Below are 21,549 nucleotides of genomic sequence, written 5' to 3'. Positions count from 1 at the left end.
CATTTGTCTCTTCTGTACTTTCGTGACTTTCTGCGGCTTGTTTTTCTGTGGGCCTAAAGCTAGATTCTCCATGAAAGTCTGGATTTGTCTCTTGTTCTGGTTTTTTAGCTTCATGCTTTAACTTAAGATGTCTTTGGTAACAATAGATATTTTGAAATTTAAGATTAGGATTACAATGAACGCACTTATATGTAAAACAGCTCGGTGTACCATGAATTTTCTTCAGATGTTTGATCAGGATCGCTGCCTCGCTGAAACTTGAGTTGCAAATAAAGCATATCATTGCTGTAAGATGTGCTCGAGGTTGATGATGGCGCTGGATTTGGAGTGTTTCACTTTCTCTTCTTTCAGAAAGTGTGTTCGGACGAATACCCAAAACAGCTCATTATATGGAGAAAAGTCCAGTCCAAACACTAGGCAGCTTTTCACCACCAGATCAATGCACTTCAAGAAAGAGCATGTTTTCCAGAAAATATTGTCCTTCACAACGTAAAACTGACAAAGGTTGGTGTCTTCCGGCCCAACGACAATAATTTTTGGTTGAAACGTATCCTTATGGCCTTTTAGTTCTTCAATTGCAGGGCCAATATCGTTAGCAGTTATACAATGAATCACGGAGTCCTGTTGCGCTTGGATAATTGTTGGCAATACTTTATGTCCCACGCGTTTGGGTTTGACTATACATGGGAAGAGCTTGTACAGCAGGAAGTTCCGAGAACCTAAAAAAAGTAACATTGATGAAATAATGATGTATTGTTGGATGAAAATTATTATTACATTGGGAGATATCCGGCTGCTTGAGTTTTTGAACAATTTCCAAACATGGTGCGTCTCGGATTACAACGGTCGATGCATGACGGTAAAATTTATCAGCAAATGAAGTCCACAACAAAAGCAATTTATTTCCATTACCTGGATTTAGAAACTCATAGTCGATATCAATCTATAGATAGACAAATATAAAAACGGTAGATTTTTTTTATTAATATTCACTTAAATACACGATAATAACATTTACAGAGTATATTAGTTATGATAAACCGGTGTAATTTTTTTTTCATTTTCCTACGACAAATCTTAAGCGGTTCCATTTTGGCCCCCTTTTTAGTTTGAAATTATTTGGTTGTGCAAGCAGCTGGCTGAAACTGTTTACAGTTTGTATATGTAAATACATATATAAAAAAACACTGGTTCTCATTCAACCATATATTGCTGATTGCAGCTGAAACTGGACTGTCCTAAAAATGCAAAAAGTGTGATAAAAGTGCGCGTTTCCGTCAAATCGTGTTGATGTCTTCGGAGCACTTATTGCTTGCATCATAAGGAATAAGTGCACCGAAGACACCACGACCATTAGACGTAAACTTGCAATTTTATCACACTTTTTAACACAAACGAAGTGACAGACGGAGCGGCTCGAAATTTTATTTGACGCACTTACATTTAAAATTTTCGAGTGTACCTCACGACAACACTATCTACTCATATGTACTAGCTTAAAGTAGGGGGAACCACCTGTTATCTCTTTTTCTCTAACGAAAATTGAGCCTGTTGTCAAACAGCATGTCATTATGTCGTCTGCACTTCTTTTGTATAATGAAAGACCAGAGGCCAAAATGATTAGGGATGAACACATAGCGTTAACATTTGCGTACAAGTAAACGATGTTGAGCAGTCAATGATTCGCGCTTGTTGCAATTGCTGCTACAGATTTCTTCAGTCCATGCTTCTAACTAAAGTCAGAGTCATCCGCGACCGAGAAGACATCATTTTTGGACGCCAACAAACAGAACCCGGCCATACTCGGTACGCATTTGCTCCTCCGTAGCGGAACTGGAAGGATCCACCCAAGCTGCCTGTTGCGATATCAGTTTTGTCTGCTCCAGCTTCTTCTTTTATTCTGCAGAACCAGACAGTGCGAGTACTGGTTGGCCAAACCAACCGGTGGAATACTAATCCGAGAGACGATTTCTTAGGCACGTTGCATTTGTCGCAGTAGATTGTCACTTGCCGGTGCACTTTCATGGTCACAATCGCCGTGGCAGTAGTTTCGTCATACAGATCGACCACTGGATCGATATCAACCCGATAGGTAAGGCCGGCATGCTTCGCGTAGTGGCGCTCCCTCATGTCGCGGGGAATCCTTTCCAAACAGGCGGCGCATTGAAACTTCTGTATACGAATCGATCGGGACATATAGGATTTAATGTCACGTTTTTATCTCTTGCTGCCTCGTCTGCTCAGCCTATTCTTATTCATCTTTTTTCTATTACTTCGACATCGATCGGCTTCCAATTACTGCTGTGTACGGCGTTTTCGTTTGGCTACTCAAACCGGTTCCGGAGAGGCAAAACATTTTCCGGTACGGGTGCGGGTAGTGCAGCTAACGTTCGTATCGGAGTGGATGTCCCTGTCGAATTGGTTGATTGGATCTAGAACAGTTATCTAGGTTCCAGAGATATGAACATTTGTCTATGTCCGAAGATTTACAGAAGTTTCTATATTCGAGATCTTTAAAATGGCTTATCTTAAAATTGACAAATTTGTACTAGACTTTGAGCTTTTCTCTCTGCACCTCAATTTTTCTCAATTTCAAGATTTAATGACTATGTTCTGACTATGTTCAATCGTTCACATCCCGAAATTCATTCATAACCAATTCGCGTTCGGAATCTAAAAACAACTTAAATGGTTGGTTTCCCAAAAATAGAGACAGGAAAATGAGCACTGAGTGAGGAAATGGAGGTTAGTAATTAACCTATTGAAAAATGCTGGTTTGTGAGTTTATGATATTTCTCAAAGTGGGTCGCATTCAACGACAGATCGGAACCACATCTTTCATTTCTTTCCGATCAATACATGTCGCTATTGGTAATTTTTGTCTGTTTTAATCTCACTATTTGGTCACTTTTTTCGTTATTTTAGACTCTACAGCCACTACAGGTCGGACTCGATTATCCGGAGTATCGATTTTTTTTTCACTCCGGATAATCAAATCCTCCGGATAATCGAATCACAAAAAAAAATCAAATCTGCCCCCCCCCCCCCCCCTCTTAGCTACATCTAATATTGTTAAAATAATCATATTGTATATTATAATACTAAATTATTTCAAATGTCTGATGCATAAACACTTATAGAAAAAAAAAACGCAAAAAATACTCCGGATAATCGAGTCTAAAATTCCGGATAATCGAACCCCGGATAATCGAGTCTCCGGATAATCGAGTCCGACCTGTATTATTGTATAAAATACCCACTACCAGTCCCGCAAAGTAGACGTATTGTAAAGCAATTCTGCTGACAAAACTATATCATTATCTTTAAAGGGTTAATTTTGATTGCTTTTTTTTTTGTTTAAGGCAGATTTTTTTTAATAACCGGGAAAATACCGGGAATAAAAAAATGGTATTTGAATGGACACCCTGGTGAGCGGCGGGTGACGCTGATAATCACTGGACCACGAAGCCCACAAATGTTGTCGAAAGAAGAAAAATTTACGGAAAAATAGGACAACGCAAACATTCCAGAAATTCTATATGTACTGCAAAATTGGTTTATACACCACTTGTTAGATACTGAAAAGTATTAGCTTAATCATTCCGAGCAATCGGGATACACCGGAGTCGCTGGAAGGATAACAGCAACATGTTTGCTCAGCAACAAAGAATGCCTGGCAGCATGATACCAATAACTGGTCCGCACAGCAATGTCCAAAAGTATGGCCGGAATACGTAATCAACGTTCCCTGTTGGATCGTCACAGCAGCGAAATATTCTTCAACCGCTAGTAGAATGGGACCACTATGTATGCCACGTTTTTCCATACCAGCAAACGTCTATTTTTTGCTCACTGTTTCAGCGAAACCGCCATCCCTCTACATTATGAATGAAATCAAAACATTGCTTCCCAAAGTGGCTACTCAGGTCAACTTTTCTCGGAATCAAAAAAAGAAAATCTCAATGTGATTGGTGAGGCAGAAGGAAACAAGTCAGCTCTTTCATTATCACGACGTTCTTATGCATAATCTAGTGTGACGTAACGTTGGATCATGCGTAAGAACACCGTGAGAACGAAAGAGTTGTCTTCATTCCTTCTGCCGCACCTATAGTAACGCACACGGTTCCCGCGCTGACTGTTCCTTACTTTCTCACTCTAATCAAAATTTCCTTCGATGAGTGAGAAAACAGCACCTCGTCAACGCGAGCGAGAACGCGGGTTGCCAGATCATTGCACACAAAACCAACTTGAATTAATTTAAAGCAAAACTACTAGCGAACCTGGCGGTGAGGGGCGGAAGGTGGACTAAAATTCTATTACAGAGAACCACATTATTTTAATTAATTTCTTCGGAGAAAGTCGTCTGTCACTTCGTTTGTGATTTAAAGTATCCTCTCCAATATTCGGAAAAATTCAAAAACTCTAATTTCATGCATGAGTTTTTTCACCTATGAGATTTGCCTAGCGAAATACAACCACAAACGAAGTGACAGACGGAGCGGCTCAAAATTTGATTTGACGCACTTACGTTTGAAATTTTCGAGTGTACCTCACGGCAACACTATCTACTCATATGTACTAGCTTAAAGTATATAGTTGATGCTATTGGCCTTGACGGCGAATCTATAGCTCTTTACTCCTATGGTAAAATCAGTAAGCAAACGTCAGACTGTGCGTGAAATTTACTTTCAAAAACAAAGAGGTTCGCAAGTGGTGCTGGTGCTGAAGAGTATGAACTGCTGTTGGATGATCAGATTGATTTCGTCCAGGCACTCCGACTGGATGGAACTAAAGAAAAGGACCGGAAAGCACCGGTATCTGAGGCGGAAAGGAAGAAGATGGACATTGAGGAAACGAAGAAATCACTTCCAGTTTTTCCATTCAAGGAGGATCTCATAGCCGCTATAAAAGAACACCAGATTCTTATTATCGAAGGAAAAACGGGTTCGGGAAAAACGACACAGGTTCCACAGTATCTCTATGAAGCTGGGTTTACAAACGACGGCAAGAAGATTGGATGTACTCAGCCTCGTCGCGTGGCAGCGATGTCCGTGGCGGCACGTGTTGCACAGGAAATGGGCGTCAAGTTGGGCAACGAAGTTGGTTATAGTATTCGTTTCGAGGATTGCACATCCGAGCGGACTGTCATTAAATACATGACAGATGGTACGTTGCACAGGGAGTTTCTTTCGGAACCGGACCTAGCTTCGTATAGTGTGATGATTATCGATGAAGCTCACGAGCGTACGTTGCACACGGACATTCTGTTTGGATTGGTGAAGGACATTGCGCGGTTTCGGTTGGATTTGAAACTACTGATTTCCAGTGCCACGTTGGATGCGGAAAAGTTTTCGGATTTCTTCGATGATGCGAACATATTCCGTATTCCTGGTCGTCGTTTTCCGGTACGTAGTTAGATTTGACTTGCTTTGTGTTTTGCTGTAAAATCTAACTTTTTCTCTTCTAGGTTGATGTCTTCCAGCGAAGCCGAAGTGCAAGCCGACCCACTCGAGAGGGCAACGTCTTTCAGCGCCATCAACAGCGATTCACCCTCAACGTATGCAAACGACAGATTGATACATCCGGGATAAGAATGAACTGGATCGCCATTGCGGATGACTTTCGGTAGCGATGCGAAGATTTGGTCCATCAGGCGTTTCGAGAGGAACTCCATCCATTTGTGATCGTACTCCATTTCACGGCTAGCGATTTCACAGGCTTCCCCCAATCCAACGACCAGTGGAGTCGGAACGGTTCCACTTCGAATGCAACGCTCCTGGCCACCTCCGCTCTGAATGGCTTCCACACGAACTCGAGGACGAATGCGAGTTGAATGCGAGAGGCTCCCAAACATACAAACTTTGCTCTTTCATTATCACGACGTTCTTATGCATAATCTAGTGTGACGTAACGTTGGATCATGCGTAAGAACACCGTGAGAACGAAGGAGTCGACTACATTCTTTCTGCCGCACCTATAGTACCGCACACGGTTCCCGCGCTGACTGTTCCTTACTTTCTCACTCTAATCAAAATTTCCTTCGATGAGTGAGAAAACAGCACCCCGTCAACGCGAGTGAGAACGCGAGTTGCCAGATCATTGCACACAAAACCAACTTGAATTAATTCAAATCAAAAATACTAGCGAACCTGGCGGTGAGCGGCGGAAAGTGGTCTAAAATTCTATTACAGAGAACCACGTTATTTTAATTAATTTCTTCGGAGAAAGTCGTCTGTAACTTCGTTTGTGCTTTTTAATAAGTGAAAACGCGCTTATTAGTCCAATTTGGTGTGAAATGCGCAATGTATATAAATTATTCATTCAATTCTACAAAAACCACATTGAAACCTTTTTAAACCTACAATGTGAGGAACTACCTTGCTGCTGACGGGGGAAATCGATTCCACTTAGCGGGTAAAAGTTTGACGGTTTTGTTTCTATTTGCTGCGGAATAACAATATCAACAAAAAACCTCTTGCACTGAACAATAACTTTTTTTTCTGTTTAGTCGAATAGATTTCCTGCCTTCGAGAAAGTTGTTCCTCACATTGTGAACTATAGATTGCTTCTTTTGTGGTTGTGGCAGCATTTAATGAATAATTAATATATATGATTGAATTAGAAGCAGTGTGTTTTCATATATTTTTCCATACATATAATCTAAAAATTGTTGAGTCAGCTTCTGATGCAACTAAAAATAGCAAACTGAAAAGAAGTTCATCAGGGGCAAAAAGAGGACCAATTTAAGCTTTGTCGTGAAAATTTGCACCGGTCTAATAAATATGGTAATAAGTAAACTATTATCAAACAGAAGTTCACAATAGTTTGAACTAGGAGAACATGGAGTACGAAGAACACAAAAAACATACTGTTGGTTGCGAGGGGGGCGACTCTACCTGCGATGCAGAAAATATTGTCTTTTGTTATGTGCGCGCACGCTTAATAGATAGAAATAAAGTTTATATCGCTTCTGAAGATTTTCTGCAAAAAGATTACGCGCAATGCAAATAGATGCGAGAAATGAAAGAAGATTTGCCGAAGATTGATTCGCTAGTGTGATATTTTTTGAGCATCTAGAATTGAGATTTAGAGGTGTCGCCCCCCCTCGGTTGATTGGTTCTCTATACATTTCTAACTTGAAAATATTGTTCTACTTACATAGACAGGACCTTCCGAGTCTCCAAAACGTGGCCAAGATTCCAGTAACTTAGAAATTTTATTCTGTGCTTTAGGGATTTCCTTGATCATCTGCAACCGATACGGATAAGTTTTCTTCCACTTCTCCTTGACATCGGCTAAAGGTGTGTTATTATTTTGTAGCCATGCCTGATCTTCCTTCAGCGAAACTAAATCTAAATAAAACAAATTAAATAATAAAAAAAACTAAATAGTATACTGTCGTTCTTAAACATATCTGTCCCAAAATCACAACAAAGTGTAACAATTTTCAACTCTTGATAAACATTTCAAAATATCCTATCTGCATTGACCGATTCTCTTCATCGCCTTTTCTTTCGTTATTAACTCAGTTGCAAAGCCATTCCCTGTTGTATTTGACGTTTTGAACGATAGATAAGAACCTCCTTTATCAAACCATGTGGTAAAAATAGCTTGAAATCTGTTTGAATAGCAGTGGTTGTCAAAAGAGAAAGTCGATGAAGAGAATCGATCAAAGAGCTAAGCGAAACAATTTTCTAGAACTTGTTTAAGGCACAGTTGTAACAGGTTGTATTGCCTATCAAAAGCAACAGCAAACGTACCGAGAAACGTTAAATCTAGCGAGTTATTAACAAAAGAGAAAATCGATCATCGCGTTTACGCCCTTATGCATGCTCACTGTCGATATATTTACCTTCAGGGCCGTACTTTTGATTGGATACGTCACTTTCGTTGGAGTTTTGCAGTTTCACTTTCTTCTTGCGTGGTGACTGGAGAGCTTTCCGGTCACTTGAGTTATAGTACTGATGATACAACAGACCTGACGGATTTATCTTTCCGATAGATTTATCACGCGGACACAGATAAGTTTCCTGAAAAAATTAAAAAGTGCAAAATTAGAACGAATCATAATGGAAATTGTCTATAACAAAACTAGCAGAGTACTTTTCTTTCAGAGCCAAGTTTAGCAACGATAAGTTCTGCGAATTTGTCCATATCAGCGACTGGGAAATTTTTCCCTTGTGCGATATACGAGTCGACTATAATCTGACTGAGTTCTTTTTGCATCACTTTGTTTACAGTTTGGTATTTACTGTAATATCATAGAGGTAACTCTAAGACCACTGGGTCCCGAAGATAATCATTATTATTTTTGGCTCACTCAGTACCAGAACAACGGTCCCAAGCAGTCCCAAGCTATTTCACTCACCCCTGCATGTTCTGCATGAATCCACACACCCCTGATGTTATCTGTCAAACTTTCATTGGCGTCTTGCAGTGAAACTTTTCCAAGCTTTCGCCACCTACATTTCTAAGTGAGAACTACTAGAAGGAGGATAGTTTCCAAATTTTCCAAGTAAAACAGACGCTTTTTGGGGCAAATCGGTCCATAAAGAAAAACTAATAATTTCCCGTGGAAACTTTTGCTTGAATCGTGTAAGAAAACGTGTTTGAAAACTATTTGTTATTATTTCGGTATGAATCGGAGATGTTTTCATGGCAAATTATGCATAACAAGTTTGCACCCACAGGGAGAGGTTACCTCCTGCGCAGCGGCATTTTTCGGAAAATGGTGAATATGTGCGATTTCCACTAGGATGAAAGTGGAAATTAAGTGAATTTACTTAGGAAAGGTTGTATCATGCTGGTGGTAATGGAGATTGGTTGTATAGGACGCCAATATTCAATAAATGTTCATTTTGGCCTTTTGTGTTAGCAAACATATTGATGCTCACAATTTTCGACGGAAAACGCAACGGAACTTGCTTTACTCAACACGCACCATACTATAAAATGGTGCTAGATGGTCTTCAAAGTGATAGCAAGATGACAAATCATCTCTATTTTGAGTAATTGAGCAATTTACTTCTGTTTACATCATATTTACGATGCAGCATTGTTGGAGCCGCGAAATGAAATGAATATATCTTATGAAAGTTCAACTGGAAAAGTCAAAGTTGCACATCAGTCTGAACGTAAAAACGTTTTCTTCTGCAATTCGAATGTTATATTGGAAGAATTTTACACAGGCTTGATGAAAATTATGATTTAACGCTAATTTTCACGAATTTTATATGCAGTCTGTCAACATTATCATCATCATGCAGTGGCGACATCTGCGATGAGCTTTTACGGCAATCTTCCAATAGCGAATCAAAACAAACATAGTGTAGTAATAGAATTTCAACTAGAATAGGGTACGTTAATCGTTTGCTTGGGACCAATAGGCTACTAAAGTGGTGAGCCAATTTAAAATCGTTAGTTTCGTATTGATTGTTGGTAATATCGCATTATTATTTTTCCTTTCTCGTTAACGTTTAATAATCTGTCGAGGTCTTGCGCTTGAACCTGTGACTTGGCGAAGTTAAGTTTAGAGCAAATTTCTTTAGCAGGCTGGTACTGTGCAGATGAGGGCCAATTACGTAGTTTGTTCAGTAGTCGGAACTTCTCTCCCGTTCGACAGGGTTCAAACAGTTCATTTACATCTGCTATTGAAACTTGTTTCAGGTCTTCATACTCTAGTCCTTTTTCTGAAATAACGAATTTAAGTAAAAAACAGATATTAGGAAAGACCGTGGGAAAGATTGATCAATTAAAATTAAAAATTAAATATCGTTAGAAATTCCGATGTTGGTTTGCGTGGACGTGGATTATAGAGTATTCCTCTGTGCCAACATACACTTCAGAAAAACAACAATTAACGTACCTTTCAATAGCACATAAATGCTGTTGCTCAGTTTCCATTCGTCAAGCTGCTCTTTAAGAGGGGAGCTTGGAGAGCAGCTACTAGCCGAGCCACCGTCGTAAGTCCCACTCGATTCGGAATGCTCCGGAAGGTCTGAAGAACACCTAATATTCTGGTTCACTTTTTTCGGAAGCACCTCTTCGACTTCGCATGTTTCGTTTATGTGTTCTAAATAATGAAAGAAACGATAAAAAAATAAGTTAATGGCAACAGTTTTATTGCAATAATATAAACCCGTAAATAAATAATATGAGCCAAGCGTAGATCCGAAGTTTATTCATTATCTCATTGCAGAGAACATAACCTTAAAAAATCCAAAACCTAATAACACGAAAATATGTAGGAGTATGATAAAAATTACCTGCATTACAATCCGTTCCTCTTCCGACAGTACCAGCCGCCGAAACTGAAGGTTGCTCTTCCTGCTTCTCGTCTTCGTCCTGCGCTTCCTCGGAAGAGGAATCAGTCCCGCTCTCCCGGTCGCTCTCGTATACATTTACGAACTCTGGTTCTCTACGCATTTCCACTGCTTCCACACTTATCTTAACTATTTAGCTCAGATGCTGCGGAAATGTAATTTATTATATTTCAACAATTTTTTTTTTCGGAATCTTCACACCTCGCGTGTTTGTGTTGTTATGCGAAATCCAGAACAGTGCATGCAGAATGGATGGTAAAAGACTGACGCATGGAATTGGCATCAATGCCACACTGAAAGTCAACCTATTCTAATTTTAAAAGTTTACACTTTTAATTTTAAATGGAAATCAACCAGATTTCACTTTTGATTTAAATGATATATTCTAGGAATAAGATTTTTCATCTTGATTTACCAAATTTAAGCGAACTTTTAAAAGAAAAGTTCAATATTTTCAAGGACACAATCTTTTTGTTTTGTGTGTACAACGTTATATCATAGAGGTAACTCTAAGACCACTGGGTCCCGAAGAAAATCATTATTATTTTTGGCTCACTCAGTACCAGAACAACGGTCCCAAGCAGTCCCAAGCTATTTCACTCACCCCTGCATGTTCTGCATGAATCCACACACCCCTGATGTTATCTGTCAAACTTTCATAGCGAATCAAAACAAACATAGTGTAGTAATAGAATTTCAACTAGAATAGGGTACGTTAATCGTTTGCTTGGGACCAATAGGCTACTAAAGTGGTGAGCCAATTTAAAATCGTTAGTTTCGTATTGATTGTTGGTTATATTACACAACCGATGGATTGACCTGGTTGCAACAGTTTGGATGTAATATTCAACAACTTTTTTTTCTTCTTTGTACGATTGTCGGACTTAAGTCAGAATTAAGTGTCATGTCGGTTTGTCAGTGGAGGGACCTTATTTGTAAGGTCCACTTCCAAAAAACAATAACAAATAAGGTTAAAACTTTATCACACAAACGTTCATGTAAAGCTCCATAACCATTTCAGTTAAAGTTTAGCAGGGATTATAAACAAGTTTTTTACCATTTTCGGCGAGATTTTCGGTGAGGTCAAGTTATAGTTCGCGTTTATACGGGCAGTCTTTTTTAGGGATTTGGTTTGATTGTTTAGTTTGATTTTTTCTTTGCTGGAAACAAGTTTTTAAACGTGGTAATGCATCGATGTGCGGGATAAGAGGTGAGGAGAAAGGAAACTAGTGGACTCTTTCATACTCGCGTCTTCTTATGCAGCAACAGACGTGACGTCACGTCTGCTGTTACATAAGAACACCGTCAGAATGAAAGAGTCCACTAGTTTCCTTTCTCCTCACCTCTTTTACCGCACATCGGTAATGCCCTTTCTACCACCGTCCATCACTTTAATGTGTACATAGCAAACATTTATCAATCAATGTTATTCATGTTGAATTGAACACCAGTTACTAAATAATACTAAAATATATATATTTTAATCATTCTTTACGGACAGAAGTCCCTTTAAACTTTTTGGCAAATTTCTAATAAGCAGATGCCTTGCAAAAAAAGGTAATGAAGATCATTTATCAAATGAAATGAATAAATTGTCACACATACAGTTTATGCATTCTTATAGGACCTATATGATTTGTCTTATGGAATGTATAAGGCTGATGTTTTTGCAAAAATGTATAAGAGTCACACATGAACGAAGTAATTAATTTTCTTCTTCTTCTTCTTCTTCTCTATTTGAGCTATCATTTGACAGCTCCTGGGAAAGGGCAAAGTGACAACGACTATAAAGCCCTATTGATTTATCTCTTCGTAGCGTATTTGGTTCACGCATGGGTATTTAGCTCCAAAAGACAGGTGTCGTTAGTGTTCGGATTACCCAGTAGTCTCCAAACGAACCGTACACACCCCTGGAGTCACCGACGTTTCAAAATCGAATCAAAAAATTGTTAAGAAAAAAGAAAAATCGACTAAATGTCCATTTTAATTTCTCCTAGAAAGGTGCAAACTTCGACGTAAAAATTCAAATCTCTGCTGTTGAATAATTCAATTAAAGTACGGAATCTATTATCGAATGAATATTTTGCTCGTATTCGTCCAAATCTACTACAGTGCAACACAATATGCTCACCATTTTCAGGCTCATCACAAGTTTCACAATTTTCGTCGTCAATTAGCTTCATTTTAGCCTTCCAAACTTTTGACCAGTCGTGACCAGTTAGCAATCTATTCAGCAGCCTTATCTGGTAGTTGTTCAAATTTTTATTGTAAAACCAAGATACGTTTTCGATTGTTTGTTGAAAGTTGAAAAATGTTTTTCCCTTTGAATCAGAATATTCCCGATACCACAGATTTGTTTTATTGTGCATTTTATTTTTAAAAATTACAAAAGCATCTTTTAATAAAATGCAATTGGATATGGTTCTTTTCTCAGTTAATCCTTGTTTAGCTAATCTGTCTGCAATCTCGTTCCCTAGAATATTTACGTGACTTGGCACCCATTGAATAATTGTTTTCCATTCATAAGCTTTGGTAACTATTTGATTTATTAGTTCAGGAATCTTGTTACTATGTGATCCTGTTTCTATTATTTGACACGCTGATTTTGAGTCTGTGTATATAACTGCATTTGAAATTTGATTTTGTTCTATTATGGTTAAGGCTGTATCTATTGCAATTATTTCAGCTGTAGTAATGCAAGTTTCGTTATCCAGTTTATAAGAGTATCTTTGTTTGTTGTTTGAATTATATATTCCTATGCCACAAATTGAACTATCTTTAGAAGCGTCTGTAAATATTGCAGGTTTATTTTTATATTTCCCGTTCAATAATCCCAACGTTATCTGTTTAAGTTTAATTGGATTTGTATTCATTTTAGCAGAGGTAACTCCAGGTAAAACTGATTCTATGCTGAGTTGAATATTTCTATTTTGTACATTCATAAGAGGTGAAATTTTATTAAAAGTATTAAGTTCATCTATGTATATTGACTCCAGGTAGGTTAAATCGGTACTTTCATTTACATCTACACGTTTTAACTGGTCAGCAATTGGGTTTTGAGTATGAATGTACCTGGCTATTTCTTTACAGGCAATGAATTGGTGTCTAATTTCTAGTGGTTGTGATGCAGCTATTGCCATTAGAGAATTGATTGGGGTGGTTTTAGTACATCCTGTAATTTAACGTAAGCATTGATTATTTATTGTTTTGAGTATCTGTTTATTGGTTTTGCTAGCGTTATTGTAAATCGTTGATCCATATTCAATTACACTTCTGAATATTGATTTATATATGGTTATCATGGTTTCCGGATGTGCACCAGTTTTTACACTGTTTATTACTTTTATCATGTTAAGACGATCCACTATTTTTTGTTTTGTATTTTTTATGTGTATACCGAAGCTCAAATATCGGTCTAATGTTATTCCTAAGTAAACGTGTGAATTGACTGTTTCTATCTCTTGGCTATCAGTTTTTACGGATAATCTATTGTTACTGCTCTGGAATAGGATTATTTTAGTTTTTTGCGCGTTAACGCTAAAATTTAGTTTATTTAAATTTTCTATTAGTATGTTTGTTTTTTCCTGGACTTTTTTATTCAACTCTTCCAGATTTTTGGCTTTTATTATTAAACCGAAATCATCGGCATATTGCACTAAGCAGGTATCCGAACTAGCAATGCTATGCAAAGATGCAGTATATATGTTAAACAAAGTGGGGGATAAAACATCTCCCTGCGGTAAGCCATTTGATATAAAACGGGACAAAGTTTGGTTTTTCGTTTTGAAAATAATTTTTCTGTTTCTTAGAAATTGAACAATCCATGACGAGATTTATTCTGGAATTTTAAAATTATGCAAAATTGCCTCTAAGATGTCGGTTTTAACTGCGTTGAATGCATTAGATAGGTCAATAAAGACTATTGCTGTTAACATTTTGTCTCTTTTGTTGTTTTTCACGGAATTTATTACATAGTTTAAACACGTTACAGTTGAGGTGCCTTTACGAAAACCAAAAGATGTGTCCGGAATTAACTGATTAGTTTCTAAATGTTGAACTAGTTTATGTAAAACTGCAGAGTTTATTAATTTTGTAAATATAGGGACTAATGAAATCGGTCTTTTACCTTCCATTGTGGCTTGGTCTTTACCTGGTTTTGGTATTGCGACTATTTTAATTGTTTTCAATGTCATTGGAAGATAACAGTCTTTCCAAATTTTATTCAACTGTGTAACTAGACCAATTTTAATATTAGGTTTTAGATCTTTTAACATTGAGTAAGATATCAAGTCTTCACCTGGAGAACTATTTTTCTTTTTTTTATATAATATATCATTAAACTTTTCTAAATCAAACAAATCATAGTTTATACTGAAGTTTGAATCAATATTAAAGTGTGATTCATTTACGCCAAAATGTTTATCTAAGAAATTGTCCGCCATTTTTTCATCTTCGTATAATATATTGTTAGTTTGGTTTCGTTTTCTTTTACCAGTTAACCTGCCAATTTTCAACCATAGTTCGCTAGAATTCATCGAAGGATTAATTTCTGCCACAAAACTTTTAAAACTGTTATTTTTCGCTTCTTTTTTTAATTTGTTGAAAATTGCTTCTTTTTTCTTGAAAATTATAAGGTTTTCGACCGATGATTTTTTATTGAAAGAACTTCTTGCGACTTTCTTATCTTCCCATGCTTTGCTAAGTTCTTCTGACCACCAGTGTTTGGGAATGTATTTATTTTTCAATACATTTTTTCTATGGATATCTGAAACTTGTTTTTGAAAATCTTCAATACCTTGACAGTTTGCCATTTCAATTTGATTTAAATCTTGTCTTATTTTCTTATAGTTGTAGACTATTTTAGTTTTTTCAGGAGTACCATTATTGAATTCTATTTCGATTAACAGATGATGGCTTCCTATACTATAGTCAAGGGCTCTCCATGTGAAGTCAGTGACTAGGTTTGGTGTGCAAAGAGTGAGGTCTATTGATGTAGGGTTTCTACCTATTTGAATCGGGACAAAAGTTTTTGAACCATCATTGAGTAAAATTGTATTATAATCATTTATGATATCCATTACAATCTTTCCTTTTGCATCACTGGTGTCATTACCCCATGCAATATGATGGGCATTGAAATCCCCTGCAATAATGGTTTTATTAAACTGCTTTAAAAAGTGGAATAGATTGCTTAGATCTGATTCTAACTCTGTTTTAGTTATAGACGGAGCTATATAAACTGAAACAAGAACCATATCCAACGCGTAGATTTTAATTGCTATTGTTTGCACAGAGTTCGAAGTAGTGGGTAAATCAACTATATTATATCCTAAGGTGTCTTTAAGAAATATTGCACATCCTCCGTAATTATCTGGTCTAGATTTTAAAAATCTGTGGTATCGGTAAATGTTGTACTTACTTGTATCTTCTAAATCTGGATTGGTCCATGTTTCTGAAATGAAGGCTGCTGAATAGTCACCAACCCCCAAGACTCGTTGTAATTCATCTTTATTTTTACTCAAGCTTTGTATGTTGCACTGTAAAAACTTGAACTGAGCCATTTCTGTAAAAAAAATAAAAAATAATAACAAAAAATCAATCTATATGACATTAAATAGACATCCAGCTGTCAACGAAATTTCAATTTATGACTTGGTCAAAATGTAAATATTTTTTTGAACATTCTTTGATTCTTTCTTTCGTCTCCTCGGTAACATCAGGGATCCGAAGCAGTGCCGTGTAGAAAGTCATGAGTTCCCCAAGTAACAATTTCCAGTTGAAGAAACGCTTTCGTTTTGATTTTGTTCAGCTGCATGTTGAATAATAATTGCACAGTGTGTTCACCACAACTTTTATAAAACCCTTGTTTACACTGGTTTGGAGAACCTATACAACTGCAACACAAAGGTGTTGTCTAACGTATTCAGTAAAACGTTTACCCAAAATCAATTTCTTGTTGAAGAAACGCTTCCATTGTGATGTTATTCAACTGCATGCTGAATAATAACTGTACAATTTGTTTATTACAACTTCTGTAAAACTCTTGTTTACACTGGTTTGGAGAACCTGTTCAACTACAGCATTATATGTATACGCGGTATAGGAGTAGAAGCAACTTTTATACAACGTTTATAGATACATATTTAAACTCAAGCTTTATTATTTTGGTGAAAGCTCTTATACAACGTTTGTAGACACTTCTTGCCAGCTGCTTTGAAATTTAGTAGATAGTAAACCTGAGAGGCGTTTGTTGCACTCTTTTATGACTCCTAAATAATCATTGTACAGCAAGCGGTGAAAAGCGTTTATAGCACTTTTCAATGACTCCTTAACAACCGGATAGAAGCAACTTTTATACAACGTTTATAGATACATATTTAAACTCAAGCTTTATTGTTTTGGTGAAAGCTCTTATACAACGTTTGTAGACACTTCCTGACAGCTACTTTAAAATTTATTAGAGAGGAAACCTGAGAGGCGTTTGTTACACTCTTTTATGACTCCTAAATAATCATTGTACAGCAAGCGGTGAAAAGCGTTTATAACACTTTTCAATGACTCCTTAACAACCGGATAGAAGCAACTTTTATACAACGTTTATAGATACATATTTAAACTCAAGCTTTATTGTTTTGGTGAAAGCTCTAATACAACGTTTGTAGACACCTCCTAACAGCTGCTTCGAAATGTATTAGAGATTGAACCTGAGAGGCGTTTGTTACACTCTTTTATGACTCCTAAATAATCACTATACAGCAAGCGGTGAAAAGCGTTTATAGCACTTTTTAATGACTCCTTAATAACCGTTGTGTAAGTACTCACAATATTCACAGATTAAAATTAGTTTAACAATTGTCGTGGTGCGCCAAAATAATTGCTTGTACAGTTTTTATTAATTTAATTTATTTGTGCACATTGAAAAAATATGTAATTATGCCATAATTCACATTCTGTGATCATGGAGGAAGTAGTAACAAGCATCTGTTTAATCTTTGATTGATATTCTTTCAATTAATCTCTCTAATCATTAATTGAGAGAATTTATCTAGAAATGTTATCGTTGATTATATGATATATGTCTTAAATTAATGTTTGCATTTATTAATAACACCTATATATAATATACCTCTACTCCACCAAAGGTTTCTCGAAGCAAGATTCGAACTCATGATCCCGGATTGCCAGCCGCTTCTGTTTCCATCTGCTCTATTCTTGAATACATATTTTGATCATATGAGAGAAGTATATCAAGCTCATCTTGAGTGACTTCTCTTGCAGTCGAATAATCATTGCCTTATGGTTATATAAACATGCCTATCACTTGTGCTATTTTTAGCAACAAAATTGTGGTTGGTCGAACGTAAACAATCATTTAAGAGTGCTCCAAGCAGTTTTTGAAGCTTTTAACCAAATGGCAATACAACTACATTCTTGTACAACTCTGGAAACTATTATTCAACGTTTGATCAACTCAGGTGTTGTATAAGAGCTCCCAATTGTTTGTTTTGATGCGTTTATTCCACGTTCTGTATAACTCTTGTGAATCAGTTTAACTAAGGTGCTATAAAAGTTATCGTAGGTCTTATAAAGCATATAGTTAAGCCGAACGTAAACAATCATTTAAGAGTGCTCCAAGCAGCTTTTGAAGCTTCTAACCAAAAATGCAATACAACTACATTCTTGTTCAACTCTGGAAGCTATTATTCAACGTTTGATCAACTCAGGTGTTGTAAAAGAGCTCCCAATGGTTTGTTTTGATGCGTTTATTCCACATCCTATATGGCTCCTGTCAAACAGTTTAACCGAACGTAAACAATCATTTAAGAGTGCTCCAAGCAGTTTTTGAAGCTTTTAACCAAATGGCAATACAACTACATTCATGTACAACTCTGGAAGCTATTATTCAACGTTTGATCAACTCAGGTGTTGTATAAGAGCTCCCAATGGTTTGTTTTGATGCGTTTATTTCTCGTTCTATATAGCTCTTGTCAATCAGTTTAACAAAGGTGCTATAAAAGTTATCGTAGGTCTTATAAAGCATATAGTTAAACCGAACGTAAACAATCATTTAAGAGTGCTCCAAGCTGCTTTTGAAGCTTCTAACCAAAAATGCAATACAACTACATTCTTGTTCAACTCTGGAAGCTATTATTCAACGTTTGATCAACTCAGGTGTTGTAAAAGAGCTCCCAATGGTTTGTTTTGATGCGTTTATTCCACATCCTATATGGCTCCTGTCAAACAGTTTAACCGAACGTAAACAATCATTTAAGAGTGCTCCAAGCAGTTTTTGAAGGTTTTAACCAAATGGCAATACAACTACATTCTTGTACAACTCTGGAAGCTATTATTCAACGTTTGATCAACTCAGGTGTTGTAAAAGAGCTCCCAATAGTTTGTTTTGATGCGTTTATTCCACATCCTATATGGCTCCTGTCAAACAGTTTAACCGAACGTAAACAATCATTTAAGAGTGCTCCAAGCAGTTTTTGAAGCTTTTAACCAAATGGCAATACAACTACATTCTTGTACAACTCTGGAAGCTATTATTCAACGTTTGATCAACTCAGGTGTTGTAAAAGAGCTCCCAATAGTGTGTTTTGATGCGTTTATTCCACATCCTATATGGCTCCTGTCAAACAGTTTAACCGAACGTAAACAATCATTTAAGAGTGCTCCAAGCAGTTTTTGAAGCTTTTAACCAAATGGCAATACAACTACATTCTTGTACAACTCTGGAAGCTATTATTCAACGTTTGATCAACTCAGGTGTTGTAAAAGAGCTCCCAATAGTGTGTTTTGATGCGTTTATTCCACATCCTATATGGCTCCTGTCAAACAGTTTAACCGAACGTAAACAATCATTTAAGAGTGCTCCAAGCAGTTTTTGAAGCTTTTAACCAAATGGCAATACAACTACATTCATGTACAACTCTGGAAGCTATTATTCAACGTTTGATCAACTCAGGTGTTGTATAAGAGCTCCCAATGGTTTGTTTTGATGCGTTTATTTCTCGTTCTATATAGCTCTTGTCAATCAGTTTAACAAAGGTGCTATAAAAGTTATCGTAGGTCTTATAAAGCATATAGTTAAACCGAACGTAAACAATCATTTAAGAGTGCTCCAAGCTGCTTTTGAAGCTTCTAACCAAAAATGCAATACAACTACATTCTTGTTCAACTCTGGAAGCTATTATTCAACGTTTGATCAACTCAGGTGTTGTAAAAGAGCTCCCAATGGTTTGTTTTGATGCGTTTATTCCACATCCTATATGGCTCCTGTCAAACAGTTTAACCGAACGTAAACAATCATTTAAGAGTGCTCCAAGCAGTTTTTGAAGGTTTTAACCAAATGGCAATACAACTACATTCTTGTACAACTCTGGAAGCTATTATTCAACGTTTGATCAACTCAGGTGTTGTAAAAGAGCTCCCAATAGTTTGTTTTGATGCGTTTATTCCACATCCTATATGGCTCCTGTCAAACAGTTTAACCGAACGTAAACAATCATTTAAGAGTGCTCCAAGCAGTTTTTGAAGCTTTTAACCAAATGGCAATACAACTACATTCTTGTACAACTCTGGAAGCTATTATTCAACGTTTGATCAACTCAGGTGTTGTAAAAGAGCTCCCAATAGTGTGTTTTGATGCGTTTATTCCACATCCTATATGGCTCCTGTCAAACAGTTTAACCGAACGTAAACAATCATTTAAGAGTGCTCCAAGCAGTTTTTGAAGCTTTTAACCAAATGGCAATACAACTACATTCTTGTACAACTCTGGAAGCTATTATTCAACGTTTGATCAACTCAGGTGTTGTAAAAGAGCTCCCAATGGTTTGTTTTGATGCGTTTATTCCACATCCTATATGGCTCCTGTCAAACAGTTTAACCGAACGTAAACAATCATTTAAGAGTGCTTCAAGCAGTTTTTGAAGGTTTTAACCAAATGGCAATACAACTACATTCATGTACAACTCTGGAAGCTATTATTCAACGTTTGATCAACTCAGGTGTTGTATAAGAGCTCCCAATGGTTTGTTTTGATGCGTTTATTTCTCGTTCTTTATAGCTCTTGTCAATCAGTTTAACAAAGGTGCTATAAAAGTTATCGTAGGTCTTATAAAGCATATAGTTAAACCGAACGTAAACAATCATTTAAGAGTGCTCCAAGCTGCTTTTGAAGCTTCTAACCAAAAATGCAATACAACTACATTCTTGTTCAACTCTGGAAGCTATTATTCAACGTTTGATCAACTCAGGTGTTGTAAAAGAGCTCCCAATGGTTTGTTTTGATGCGTTTATTCCACATCCTATATGGCTCCTGTCAAACAGTTTAACCGAACGTAAACAATCATTTAAGAGTGCTCCAAGCAGTTTTTGAAGGTTTTAACCAAATGGCAATACAACTACATTCTTGTACAACTCTGGAAGCTATTATTCAACGTTTGATCAACTCAGGTGTTGTAAAAGAGCTCCCAATAGTTTGTTTTGATGCGTTTATTCCACATCCTATATGGCTCCTGTCAAACAGTTTAACCGAACGTAAACAATCATTTAAGAGTGCTCCAAGCAGTTTTTGAAGCTTTTAACCAAATGGCAATACAACTACATTCTTGTACAACTCTGGAAGCTATTATTCAACGTTTGATCAACTCAGGTGTTGTAAAAGAGCTCCCAATGGTTTGTTTTGATGCGTTTATTCCACATCCTATATGGCTCCTGTCAAACAGTTTAACCGAACGTAAACAATCATTTAAGAGTGCTTCAAGCAGTTTTTGAAGGTTTTAACCAAATGGCAATACAACTACATTCATGTACAACTCTGGAAGCTATTATTCAACGTTTGATCAACTCAGGTGTTGTAAAAGAGCTCCCAATAGTTTGTTTTGATGCGTTTATTCCACATCCTATATGGCTCCTGTCAAACAGTTTAACCGAACGTAAACAATCATTTAAGAGTGCTCCAAGCAGTTTTTGAAGCTTTTAACCAAATGGCAATACAACTACATTCTTGTACAACTCTGGAAGCTATTATTCAACGTTTGATCAACTCAGGTGTTGTAAAAGAGCTCCCAATGGTTTGTTTTGATGCGTTTATTCCACATCCTATATGGCTCCTGTCAAACAGTTTAACCGAACGTAAACAATCATTTAAGAGTGCTCCAAGCAGTTTTTGAAGCTTCTAACCAAAAATGCAATACAACTACATTCTTGTTCAACTCTG

General features: G+C 36.9%; 1 protein-coding gene across 1 annotated transcript; it reads right to left on the bottom strand.

Annotated features, from left to right (window-relative positions):
* Positions 1-5,413: 5,413 nt before the first annotated feature.
* Positions 5,414-5,854, bottom strand: LOC135714333 (cysteine desulfurase-like). The gene has a single exon (XM_065237668.1). It carries the CDS (start codon positions 5,852-5,854, stop codon positions 5,414-5,416), a length of 441 nt encoding a protein of 146 aa, XP_065093740.1.
* Between the last annotated feature and the right edge of the window lie 15,695 nt (positions 5,855-21,549).

Source organism: Ochlerotatus camptorhynchus, unplaced genomic scaffold (genome assembly GCF_037179485.1).
Source record: "Ochlerotatus camptorhynchus isolate MF236.1 unplaced genomic scaffold, CSIRO-AGI_Acam_v1.1 ptg000044l, whole genome shotgun sequence".
NCBI lineage: Eukaryota > Metazoa > Arthropoda > Insecta > Diptera > Culicidae > Ochlerotatus > Ochlerotatus camptorhynchus.
The sequence above is the reverse complement of the archived record's forward strand: the minus strand, read 5'-3'. Positions and strand labels throughout refer to the sequence as shown.